Source organism: Protomyctophum parallelum (genome assembly GCF_964188405.1).
Source record: "Protomyctophum parallelum genome assembly, chromosome: 1".
Taxonomy (NCBI): Eukaryota; Metazoa; Chordata; class Actinopteri; order Myctophiformes; family Myctophidae; genus Protomyctophum; species Protomyctophum parallelum.
In genome coordinates, this window is record NC_139697.1 from 88,625,757 (window position 1) to 88,639,670 (window position 13,914).

The window sequence follows — 13,914 nt, forward strand, 5'->3', positions numbered from 1 at the left end:
GTCTCAGCTCTGCCATGTTGTCCGGTGTCGGAGCGTCTCCTACTTTCTTCAGAATGTAGGTGGCCGATCCCTGGAGTAGGGATATTGCGTTCATGGCCTTGGCCGTCTTGGTCAGGGACTTGTATGTCTTCTTAGCGACAGCGGACATGTCCTTGTCGATGGGGAGGACAAATGTAGGGTCCTCCTTTTGAGACGCTATTTTCCCGCGGAGGAGATGTCTAGCTACTCTTTTATCCATCGGCGGCACGGCCTCCAAACCGGCGTCTTTCATTCCTGCGCAGTCCAGGTCTCTTTTATGTTCGGGGGGGAAAGTGAAAGAGCTGGGGGCTTGCCAGGATAGCCCGAGTATGCGATCGAAGCCTTTGGCTAGCGGGAGCAGCTGTCTCTGGCGAGGTTTCTCTTCCTCGTCGTTGAGTTCGTCCCACAATGTGCCGTCCTCCGCCACTTGTGGGGCTTCCTCAGCAGGCCATTTCAGCTTGCACCTCACCGTGGCTTTTTTGAAAACCTCCATGAGACTGGAGGCGTCCATGGCTAGTGGCTCACTCGGGGGTTGTGCTTCGGTGGGGGCCGTAGCCTCGGCTCGTGGCTTAGCCGCGGTGTCAGTCGGAGGTGCGGTGTTAGTTTTAGCTGCGGAGCGCCCCTCCATTCCGGCCAGGAGGGTAGCTCTGAGCCGCTTCTCTTCCCGAGACGCGGCCTCCGCCGCCTCCTCGTCACCGTCGGAGTCAGAGGATCCCGTGTCAGACCCCGAGCAGTCGGATCTGTTACACGTGGAGCCTGAACTCTCGCCGTCGTCCTCGCCCTCCTCCTCCTCTCCCATGGACTCCCCTGCGTCGTCGGGTTGTCTCTTCTTCGGCTTTGGCGGGCCCTCCGAGGGCCTCGCTCGCTGGCGGGGGGGGGAGTGGTCGAGGTCCGCTGCTCCATCGTCGGGGACTGCGGCCGAGGCTTCAGTGCTTGCTCGACCGGTTCCCTCGGCGGTAGGAGGGTCAGCGTAGTCACTTTCAGAGTAGCGGGAAGGGGAGCGAGCGTGCCTCTCACGCTCCTTTGCGAGCCCCTCCATGTCCCGCACGTGGTCGCGAAGCCAGGCCTCACTGCGTGACGTGAAGCAGGCTTCAGCCCTGACTAGCCTACGGGCTAACCGGGGCTTGGGGATGTCGGTGCAGATAGAGCATTGCCCAGGATTGTGGACGGCGTCCACGGCATGCTCTAAACCGAGGCACTTCACGCATTCCTCGTGTGCGTCCTCCCCAGACATCCATCTCGGACAGTTCTCACAGTGCTTCTGTGGAACCGGGGCCGCGGCGTCGGATTTAGCCTTCCGTCGACGACGCCGGGACGCCGATTTGGATGCAGGAACAGCATCAGACATGGCTCTTCGCAGGCCGCTGCCGTTGCTGGGCTATCAAATGGCAACGTTCCCCGTCTCCAAGTGATAGTAGTAGAACTAATTCGAGCAATTTCCCAAAGCCACGAAATTAGTGTAGTAGTAGTTTGTTTTCGTAAACCGCAAAGTAGAAGCTGTTCTCAGTGTTGTTTGTGGTGCCAAGATCCCCTCTTGTCCGGTAAACGTTACTTAAGAAAGCTCTAGACTTTGTAGCATGCTCCTTCTCACGTGAGAAGATTCAATAGAATGGCGACAACATGGTAGGACGCGCCTGATACCTGTGAGAGAGGGAGGGGTCAGGCGCCCATGTGGTCATACCCAACCAATTACATTGTTTGTGAGTGTATGATGTAATGCTTCTGTGATCACGCCAGAGGGCGCAATCTCCCTTAAGCGAGTTGCTGAGCGCTGTTTTAATTTAATAATAACTGCCTCAAGGACCCTGGGGGTCCCCGGACCCCGAACCCCACTTTGGGAATCACTGCTCTATGTAATCTGATCTTTATAGTCTGATAAACTATTCTCACGTAAATAAATCTTGTTTAAAAAACAATCTGCCTAACGATGATGTCACTGGTGGTCGTGGACGGGTTTCTGAACTGCCCACAGCAGAGTGTGTGTGTGTGTGTGTGTGTCCGTCCAGCTGATGGTCGTTAATGTCAAAGCAATGCTGTTTATGCACTGTCAAATAGGTCTAGGCCTACATCTATTCTAAGGTGGCATATACCTGTATAGACATATTATCCTGCTCATTACTGTGTGGAAATATACATAAATCTTCGTGTTTGAGCACAAAAAGCATTTTGAGAACCCACAAATTTCTGCGCTTCGCGCGCACACTGTGCGGCCCCCCACACACAATCATTCTACAGTTGTGGCCCCCGGCCTAATCTAATTGAATACCCCTGTTTTAAGGTATAGCTCCAGAACAGTTTACGTTTACGGAGAAGAGCATTTTTATGATACAAGTTCTCAACAAGTTCTCTGTGGATGTCTTTTTTGCTCTAAATGCTGAACTGTTGGCCTGTCCTCTGTATTCAGTGCTGGAACGGGTCTTTTGCCATCTAAACTATCTGCAAAAAGTGTGTGTTATCTCTTGCCATTAATGAAATGAGCGTGTGTCTTCAACCACAGCAGAGCAGAGGTTCTACTGTATGTCATGGCCGTTCTTGTGTATGTGCAGGAAAAACACCATACCACCACAGTGTTTTTAGTTTGGTTTAGTTTTCTGCCTTTGCTTAAAGGACGACTTCACTTTCAACCTATCTTCATATAATTGGTCCTCACTCTTCACTAATGTTCATGATAAAATAGCAACATTTCCAGTGACTTCATCAATGGGTAATCCAAGCTAATAGAAACTGCAGGCGTTCTATTCCTGAAAAGTTACAATTTTATAACTGAAGCCATTGTTCTGGTGATAATACAAGTCTAATTATATCTCATTTAAAAAATAATCTAAATAATAAAAAAAAAGGCTGTGCCAGGAACGTCAGGTTACGTTTTAAGCAGCATTATACCCCGCCTGGGCCAAGACGTTCGTTTTGTTTTCGTTTCATTTCTGTGTTAGCCGATACCGATGCCAGAGAATAATATTTATAATAATACAAAAAGAAAAATGATCTTATTTTGAAGTCCACCGACCGGGAATAGTGTTTATAGCTATCTAGCTATATATCTTGTGTTATGTTTATAGCAGACTCCTCATTCAAAAGCAATCTCCACATGCCCCAACATTTTATTTACCTGCTATAGTGTCAACCCCTTACCCCCTTTTTTTTAATCTGACATGCACGCGATGCGCCCACGTTATTTATCCCATATCTCTGGCACCTGCACAGCCTTCTTGTTTAACAGGCGGCATGGATTGTGACCGTGCCTAACGATGATGTCACTGGAAGACGCGTTTCTGAACTGCCCACAGCCCCACCCTGGGCAAGACCTACGCTGAAAAGACTATCAGCAGAAGTTTATCATGAACATTAGTGCGGACCAATTATATGAAAATGGGTTGAAAAGTGGTGAAGACGTCCTTTCAGGTGTGCAAATTCATCCTATACTATACTAGTGGCCAAGTCATCAGTCATAGCATCTTTCAAATACAATGACCTGTCATACTCTGATGGTCCTTGTATGAAAGGTCTTAAGTTGGATTGTAAAACACACTTAACCCAAGAGCTTTATGCTGGTTTTAAAAACGATGGAAATTACAGCAATATTACCCTATATCCACATTGCAGTGATCATTGATTTTATTTCTCTATAGCGTTGCTTCCAAAACCAAGTTTTTTGAGAATGCCTCCAAGCAAGTCGGCAGGTATGTGAGAATCTGTTTATTCTAGTATATCAGTTTGCATTCTTTCTTTGTTTCCTTAGTTGAGTTATGGTAATTGTACAGTACAGGCACACTTTGACAGGACATTATTGACGTACTGTATATAGTGTCCAGGTGTGTATACAGTCCAGGTGTGCCTTGGCATTTTGTGACAACCACACATTATTATTCTAAACCTTAAAAAAATATTTTAGGCACTATGTTTTACACTAATTAAAAATACTTTGACATATGCGTTTTCCACTCACTTTAAATATCTCTGTTATAACTGCATTATTGTATTGTAGATGTGTTGCACGATTGTAGTGTCCAGTGGAAAGGTATTACTAGTTTTACATTTGTGATTCATCTCAGAGTCTGTACAGTTGCCATGAAACAAATTATAACATACAGTATACTATTCCTGAATAAAGTGCCTGGTGCTGGGGGTCTGGTGCAATGTACAGGGCCTGACCTGGTGAGAGCAGGAGTGGACCTGGTGAGACGTAGGAGGGCCCGGACAGGAGTCAACCCACAGAGCCTAGTCCTTCCTCGCACCAGAATGGTACCTCCCAGTCCTGGCAGAGTAGTTCAGGAGGAACGGATTGTGTGGCCCTGGTTTTTCCCTAATGGGACTGATCGAGGGTAGCTACTGGGACGTAAGTCGGGACTTGATCACCCCGGCTGGGTCACCTGAGTGAGGGGTATGATGTTGGGTGATGACCTTGGGATACATCACTGAGGATACGTCCCAGGTGCATCCATGCGGTGTATTTTTGTTATACAGTGCATATTTATATGAATGTAAGGCAAGTCCGTTTTTATTTGTATAGCACATTTCAGCAGCAAGGCAATTCAATGTGCTTTACCCAAAACAACAAGCAAAGGAAGCAATTATACAATAAAAATAACATGGTCACAGCGCAGAACAGAGAAAAACAAAAAAAGGGTTGATTATCACGAGAGATTTGATTTGTAGTTTTCTTTTCTTTCTTTCTTTTGAACATGGAAGCTTGGAACAATGAACAGTCTCCACAGTAGAATTATAAAATAAGGCTGATGATGGAATTGAACCAGGCGGTTGTGAAAGGCTCGTGCTGGAATGAGGGATATTTGCAATTGGCTGTCAAACCTCCATCCCATGCCAGGAAGAAATTGGATCAATGCATTTTCTTTTTATTTCATTTAGTATTGTTCAGGTTTATATGATTAACCCCATGCATACCGTATGAAGTAAAAATGGTGTTGCTTTGGATCAGCTTGGGTTCCAAATGTATTTATTTTATTTATTGCACAAACACTGAAACGTAAATAAAGTTGGATCCATTTAGAATGTTTTCTATTGTCTATAAGTGTGAAAATGGCATATATAAAGGTGAAAACTAAATAATTGGCTATGCATATTTGCATAATTTTCTCTTAAGCATTCAGATAACAGTACCAACAAACTAGAAATATCAGTAGCAAAAGCTATGGTTAGTCCACATTAACCCATTTTGGGTGGGAACCCCTTTTGGTGTTTTAAACATTGTTATAATTTAGCTATTGAAAAATAGCAGATCTACAAGCTCATGAGCTTGTAGATCTGCTATTTTTGAAAAATCGTGAAAATATTTATTTCAGAAAACTGGAGGATTTAGAGGATTATGTTTTTTTATTTCGAGTTCAGGCCTAAATGGATTAAGCTACAGTAGGTATTTGGGCCAACACCCTTGATAAAAGACCAAATATACAGTACACGCTGTCCATGTATACGTTATTAGAATAGGCACATAGGAATATGCATCTTAAGATACTGTAGGCTAATTTAGACTTCCTCGCAACTACTGTGTTGCTTTTGAACAACAGAACACGCGTGACTTGGAAACAATGTTTGTCGAGCAACATATGGTTGAGTGATGAAGCAGCATCGGCAGGAGAGCTGCAGCTCATGTTCATAATGCCATTATTATTGATAACTTTAAATACTGCATGATCGGCATGGTTACAAGTCCATTTTGCTCCGTTCCCTCGAGAGGAACTGATCCAACGTAAGTGATTCAATCACATCCACTTCCAAGATCGTTTCAGTTTGTTGGGTCACAATTCCAGAGTAGGGGAAAGCATTGCAGGCCAGTCTACAGCTGTAGAAAAACCACATCCGACCTCAATTCTGTTTTCTTGGCGGGATAGTTACGGTAGTAGGCATAACCCAGACAGCTATTTAACTATGGCATGCAAATAAAGTTTGATTTATTGATGTGGTCAAGTTTTTGTCAAAAATATCAGTCAGAATCAGGCCGGTGTATCGTAGTCAAAGCAAGATGATACTCACAGGGAGACAGGGTGGCAATCTTTCTCTAGTCTACAGTATCTTCTTTCAATTGACCCTCATGCCATGTCTACACTTAACACACCACAAAAGTTATAAAACGTGCTACTGAGGCGCCTTTGAAGTGTTGCTCAAACCACACTACATAAATGAAATGGGTAGGAGTAAATCGCACATGGGAACTACCGAGAATGAGTTTTTTCTTCCTTTTATAAACAGAGCAGGAACTGTGGGGAGAGAAGGGAAATAGTGAAACCAAAACATGATTGACACTTGCGTCAGAGACACTGGAATGCTGAAAAGAGTTGAGACCAGCTGAACTTGATTTGTAGTTCATCCCAGTGATATCCCACAGCAGCGACATTCATCATTCATCATTTTGTGGCTTAATGTTGCTGGGGTTCCATTGGAAATGTCTTATTAGCATTGCATTGAAAACATGAAGAATTTCCGCCGCATGCTTACTGTGGTGGGGCTATGGCACCAGAATTGCCTTCAAGGCAATTCAGTTGCCATATTGGTGTATATATCAATTGATCAATATTTTGTCCTAGGCCTGGGTATGATTTGTAGAACTTTGCAATGCATTGGGTAATTTCTCAAAGTTGCACTTAAATGACAGGGAACAGTAAATATTTAGAGTAGACCATTGTATAATACTACATACAATGTTTGTTTAGCATCACCGTGATATGATAGACTCTGTATTGATATCCTTGCCAGTTCCACAGAGCAAATTATCCTAATTTCAACCTAATTTCAACTCTCATCAATCCTGCAACCACCCTCTCCTTCCAGGGATCCGCTCGTGATTCCGACGGTGCATTAGTCCGATACCGTGGCTTCGCGTGCGGCAAGGGTTAGGGACCGGGTTAGTAATGGGGCGAGTTGGACAAACGTGTCGTCGGAATAATGATGCTGAGTCCTCTTGCCTGGACTTCGCCACTTAATTTGTTTTCCCATTCTTGTTCAAATATTTCACAGTCTTAACCGTCTTCCTGCCATTGCCGAAGCCCTTCGGCAATTGAAGCATTAATTTGATATTAACGCTTGCTGCCATTGCCGAAGCCCTTCGGCAATTGCCCTTTATTAGTGCATATGATTGATCAAGCCATAATGCTACTCACGTTAGCCGGTTAGCTAGCACTGTTGTTAGCACTGCACTGGATCGTTCATATTAATTCACCGTCGCCATAAGAATCCATTCTATCCGTTTCTTTCAATCGCCTGTATCTCCTATTCCTTGTCCCAGATGGCATTTTTGGTCAAAACAGCGTTTCTTTGACGGCACGAGCCGACGTTGTGGAGTGCAAAAATGTACCGGCATTTTTCGATCATGTAAACAAAGGTTGTCTTGGCAACGTAAAGCTGGCAGGGATAAGCTCACTTCCGGTTGAGGCAAAATGTGGCTTTTCAAAATAAGAGCTCAAATTAAAAAAATGCTGGCATGAATTAGGTCCTAATTTCTCAATAAATGGCAGCAGTAAAAGGGTTAACTGTTTTTGATTAACTATTACCACTTTGACTAGTTAATAAAGCTGTTTTGTTTTGTAAAGTGACTTTGGGTATCCTGAGATTCTTGACAACTGAAGTGAAGTGCTACATAAATGTCATGTATTTGTTTATTATTACTATTATTAATATTGTGCGTTGTGCCACAAATTAAGGCCTGCCACTATAGTATACACACCATTTTTAATTGTTTTCTTTTTACTTTTAGTTCATCAGCCTGCACTTCACCATCTGCAACGTCGAATGTAAAAAAAGAGGTAATTTACAGTTATATTTACACATGTTTTTTTTTATGTAGCCCTTTGTCCATTTAAAGATATGATCCCACTATACCACCATGTATTTTGTGTTTATCTCAGAATGCAAGTTTCGGAGACTGAAGCCAGCAGGCAGCACAGCGGCCAGTGTGTTCATCTGTAGACCAGTTGTTGGGACCAAACGCAGTGCTACTGTAACATGGACTCACCAATAATGAACTCACTGCGTGCATTTTGGTACTGTTTGTTGAGCAGCTTTTGGGGGGTGGGGGAAAGGGTTTAGAATGTGTTTTTATTATGCAAAATTCAACTGGAACAAGCGGGAAGTATTTTAGTTTTTATGATAACAGTAGCCAGTTGCTTACTAGTTTAGTATGCAAGCTAGCTAGTGAGTTATTGATCACTGTTTCAAAGTTTAGATTGTTACAGCATTAGACGTAATATTATGTAGAAAACACTTTGGCCACTAGATTGTACTGTACGCCAACGTCACCAAAATAATTTGCAGGGACAACTTGCCATGACTCCGCTGTAAGAAACTTGCTGTTGTACCTGAGACTAAAAATGTTAACATTTTATGACCATTACTGTTACTATGAAAGGAAAAGCATTAAATAGGAAACACTCATTTTAAATGCAACCAATTATCCTATAATAATATTGGAGCTACATACATTTGTAACGCACCAAACCGCTTGAAAATGGGTTGAGAATCATCGATTCGATTCAAAATTATTTGAATTGTGGAGAGACCTCCTGCTCCAATAGATATACACTGCACATACTGTATGTGGCAGAGCAGGGGTGGTCAACTGATGATGGAGAGGGCCACCACTATTTCCCCACTCAACCACAGAGGGCAGATATTGTTTTTAACTTTTTCGTAATTAATGTGCTACTTCGTCATTCTATGTCAAACAAATTGCAAAAAATAGCTACACAAAAGAAGCTCAAAACACTGCTATTTTTTAATTGGAATCCTGAGTAATGTTTCGCTTTTTTTTTAAATTGGAATCCTGAAAAGTAACATTTTACATTTAATTTCAAATGCATTTAGTTATTCTCATGTTAACTTTATGAACTTAAATACATAGGACATAAAAGACTGACGTCATTAAAGCGGGTCATGTTTGCACGTTTGGAATTGTAACATTTTGTTTTTGCATTTTGCATTTTACATTTTGAATTGCCTATGTATGCAGTGTATGCACTTTGTGTATGTGAATGCTGTTAACTGAGATACTTGTGATGTCATGTGTTGAATGGATGACCAAACCTCAAGCAATGGCCAATCACATACCATTGTGCAACCTAATTCATGGTATAATTAGCTATGAATTAGGCGTAGTTTGAGCTTATCAGTATGTTTTGCATGGAAAAAACATTCCCTTCCCAAAGCACTATTAAATTATTTAAATCACAACATTAATATGTGGAAATATTTAAAATCTACAGGTTACACTAGTCACTAGTGGTTCCCAAATGGTGTGCGGTAGCTCACTGGGTGTGCCTGCCTGTTTGTGATCTATTTCATCCCCCTACGTTTGTGCGTCTTAAGTTGTGACTCACTTTTTCTGTTCTGTACAACATTTTGACAACTCCTTCGGGTTAAACACCTGAAGATCCAACTTGGCTTGAAACATTGCTTCGAACGATCTAGTCGAAAAACACTTTTTAACCTTTTGTAATCGATATTAAAGTATGTTGATTTCACATATCTCCTCCGTTCCTTTTTTGAGTGCTCAGATATTTTCTCCTTTTAAAGTACCCCAGTACTTTAACTTAACAAATTTGACCGAGCAACTTTCACTTGCAGTTGAGTAATATAACCTGGAGCATCTATACTTTGACTGACTCAAGTACATGGGGTTATGGGGTTATACACTGGTTATAAGCCTTCCTTTTTGATCATGAACACAGATGTGCCTTGAAATTTTTGGTACCAAACGTTTGAAAACCACTGGTTTACACAAAATGATTCTAGTGGACAGTACAGCATTCCTAAAGTGCAATTTCTGCGAGTGCCTTTTGTGCTCTTGTATCCATTGTATACTGCAAAATTGTGAGTAACTTTAAAAATGTACCCGTGAGGGAGTTAAATCAACAGCGAATTAACACGAGTCTCTTCGCAGTCTTGTTCTACGGTGGTGTCACTGGGACCGTTGAAAAACCATGCAATGCAAAGATCTTAATTCTGAACACTGTCCAAACTATATTGAACTTTGGAGTTCTCCAGATATGCCAGATACCATATTTCCCCAAATAGTAGCCCTGGCGTTTATTACACAAAATCGACTTGGAATCCCAAGCGTTTAAAGCTATATTTGCTGCAGACTTTTCTTTATTTCTGCACCGACCTGCACCAGGCCATTATTTGTCACATTCAGCCCAGGACTTCACTGACTGAATACTGTGAATAGAGAATCACATGAGCATTCACAGATGAGAGATTTTATGTATTTTTTATCCACGGGTATGTCTGCATATAATATGTCTGTTAAAGCCAGTATATGACTTAATCCAGCATAATTGCTACAGGAATTGATTTTGGTTGTTTAGTATTCTTTAGGTATTTGTTAAATACCTATACTTTACGATTTTTTTATTTTATGTATTAAGTTCCCTGCTCCACATGTACACCATATTGTATATGTTCAACGGCACTTGAACATAATCGGTGTGTGGTTGGTGATATTATGTGATATTGGTGATTCTGTTAGAGAAAGATTTTCAAATGTTCTACACATTGTTTGTTATTTTCGTTTTTGTATTATCACTTGTAAGTTTAGCATCTCTCTATATCTTAATTGAAACTACAGCAGGTGCTGTAGTTTCAATGTTGATAGGAATTTCATTGCACGTCTACAGAATTGTCATGAATACGTAAAACATTTGAACAACACCCCTGTACTTTATTATATTTTATAAGTGTTTGTGATAACCAGACATAACATGGTCGTTTCTTGTTTATATTGTTATCGAATGTAATGTAATTTCAATAAAAAGTGCATTCTGTCACTATCAACATCCTCATGTTTGTTAAAAGGTAGCCTAGTGGCCCAGGCCGTAGCGTAACGGTCTGGGCACCGGACTGGTGATCCAGTCGCGGTGTGCCGCGGGTTCGACTCCCGGACCCGACACGGCCTTTACCGCATGTCATCCCCCCATCTCTCTCCCGTTTCCTGTCAGCCTACTTTCTGTCCCTTAAAAAATCAATAAAAAGGCGTAAGCCGCAAAAAAATATCTTAAAAAAAAAAAAAAAAAGGTAGCCTAGTGAATATTGAGAGTCACTTTACACCCAGCATTAGCATCAAAGTTATGACCAGTGTGGTTATGAATCGCAACTATCCGAATATGTTCTTTTCATTCACAATTGGGTATCACCATCCTGGTTAATTTAAAGGCTGACCTCCCAGACTCTGCCACTGCAATCTCATTATTTCACATTAAAATGAATAATGGTCTTTGTCAAGAACAGACTCATTGGAGTTGTTGTCTCTGCCAGGCAGGCAGAAGGGCCATATAGGCCATAGGCCAGGGGTGGGCAACTGGCGGCCCGCTTTAATTACTTCATGACTATTATTAAATGACTAGTAGTCTTAAAATCTTATTGTCTTTTTGTGTCTAATGTAGTTATGTTAACAGTTCATAAAGTTAACATTACTATAACTAAATGCATTTGAAATTCCATAAAAAGGTAACTTTTCAGGATTCCAATTCAAAAATAGCAAAAGACTATTCAGGTTTTCAATTCGAATATAGCAAAAATAGCTGAACTGACGCGTTTTGAGCTTGTAGATCGGCTATTTTTTGCTATGACAGTAAATTATGCACTGTGGCCCTCTGGAATGAGTGTGGAAATATATTGGCCCTCTCCATCGTCAAAGTTTCCCACCCCTGCCATAGACTATATGTCCGTGTGTCTGTCTGTGGCGTGAAACTGTCCACAGAATGCACACACTCCCAGGGGGCGAAGGAAGGGAACCTCTGCCCCGCGTCCTTCACACCAGCATATCATAACGCTGCCAGGAGGCCCATATTTGCTAACAATATTTTTTTTATTATATTACTCCTGCGGATATTGTCCAAACCTCACACAAGTCAGTAGATTTATATCTCTATCATGTCATGTATTTTATTTTTTATCATCCATATTTTTCAGGAGATGGTAGAGATTGCATAGCTTTCAAGCTTCTGGACCAAATGCCAGATTGATAAACCGCTCGATGTGAATGTTGTAGCAGCTGTGCAGCCTGTGTGGGCGGAATGTTTTCCATTGAGAGACATTTTTGAGTAAACAGTCCTTACTTAGATCATTGACATTTTAAATGTCAGTTATCTTGTCATACAGAACAGGAGTATATTTCAAGCAATGCAAAACAGTTTGCTTCCTGCATTGCTAAGCGCTTCAAAAGGATTAACCATCAAACAAAGAGATCAAAGAGATTATTTAGTTGTCGATTGAGTCAAACAAGACTGTAGGCGGCCATTTTCAATTTTGTCAATAACTCACTTCCTGTTTCAGATTCCTTTGGGCACAGGTTCATTTATTTATTTGTCCCCGAAGGGCGACTTGGCAAAGCATAACAGGCAGACACATGAATCACATAAAACACAGTAAAAAAAAAAAAAAGAACATGGTACACAGAAAATAAAAACGGCTGGCAGTTCAAGGTTTCAGTGTAGCAATGGAAATTCGTAACAGCGACAAAGTTACCTCCTATCGTCGTTTAAGGCCTGGATAGACACTGGCACGAAGGAGAATTTATACCTGTTACTTTTGGCCCCTGGAACCTTTAGGCGAAGGCCGGAAGGAAGCAGCCTGTACAAATGGACTTGGCTTTCTTAACACCGGTTTTTGACAGACATGATCCAGGCTACTGAACTTTACTCCGACTATCTTTGAGGCCGTTCTCACAATCCCACCAAGGTGTTTTTTGTCCTTTATGTTCAGGTTTCCGTACCAGCAAATGATGGAGAAGGAGATAACTGACTCAATAAATGCACTGTGAAACAGTTTCATTAGAGATTTATCGACCTGGCGAGCCTCCTCAAACAAAAGCGGCGTTATTGGCCTTTCTTACACAGCAAATCACTTAGCTATTCTAGGATGTTTTAGGACGACCCAAGTCTTACATCAGTCTTAAAAAATGTCATGCCTTCATCCACTGTGTAACGACTTGGCCATTTTAAGCTTAATCCCCTGTTCATATGCATTAACAACATAATTGCCTTGATGCAAGTCACATTAACAGGTGTCAACGAGCGTCCGCTGGTTCAGCTGTGCTGAACTGAAAAGTGACTGGAGTTGGTTTATGACATGATAATGTTTACTGTGATTATTGTAAGCTTACATTTAATAAAAAAACAAAGTAGTTGCACACATACCAGACATACATTTCATATCACAGACACAAACACAATAGAGTGAAAATACTTTTTTGGCCGATACCGATATTGACCGGTAACGGCAAATATCGTCCGATATGGATATGTGGCCAACAATTTCGGATGCGGGGCGGCTCGTTGGAACCGGGCCGCCACCCCTGGCCGCGTTCCTGGGGGTCTGGATGTTCCGGGGACCCCCACACGGTAACTGTCATTTCTTGACCGTTTCGGACGCGGGGTGGCTCGGTACCCATGGCGCGTTCCTGTTCCTGTGGGTACATTTGTCTCTTTGGATCGTTACATTAACATTTGTGGCTATAAGGTTTTCAACTACTTTCTGGTTCTGTTTGATTAGATCACAATCTTTGGCAAATAAAGAATAAAGCTCATACCGTGTTGTATGGTGACATGTCACTCTTTTATGTTGACAAAAGATTTATGGACTCATACTAAAAATATATATTGTACTGTAAACAATAACAAATGCCCAACGTTTCCCGTGTTGATTTTTGATTGATAAAGAAAATATTTAGGGCTCTCTGGTAGGTAGCTCACTTGGTAGAGCACGTACCCCTTCAATGTATAATGATTTCTGCATCCATTTGATGCATGACAGACTATCCCACACACTCTCCTCCCATTCCTTTCTCTCTACTCACTGCAAGTAAAGCAGACAATGCCCCAAGAAAAATCTTGGAAGAGAAGGAAACGTTTCCAACGCTGGCTCTAATCCTTTAAATAAGAGCATGTA

At 41.9% G+C, this 13,914-nt stretch overlaps 1 protein-coding gene across 1 annotated transcript in view; it reads left to right on the top strand.

Annotated features, from left to right (window-relative positions):
* Window positions 1-10,796, top strand: part of ophn1 (oligophrenin 1) — a 51,891-nt gene extending 41,095 nt beyond the window's left edge. The window contains exons 22-24 of the mRNA XM_083783528.1: window positions 3,648-3,698; window positions 7,727-7,775; window positions 7,878-10,796. Of these exons, the coding sequence (XP_083639654.1) occupies window positions 3,648-3,698; window positions 7,727-7,775; window positions 7,878-7,898 (121 nt within the window). The 3' untranslated portion in view covers window positions 7,899-10,796. The remainder of the gene's footprint in view (window positions 1-3,647; window positions 3,699-7,726; window positions 7,776-7,877) is intronic.
* The last annotated feature ends 3,118 nt before the right edge of the window (window positions 10,797-13,914 follow it).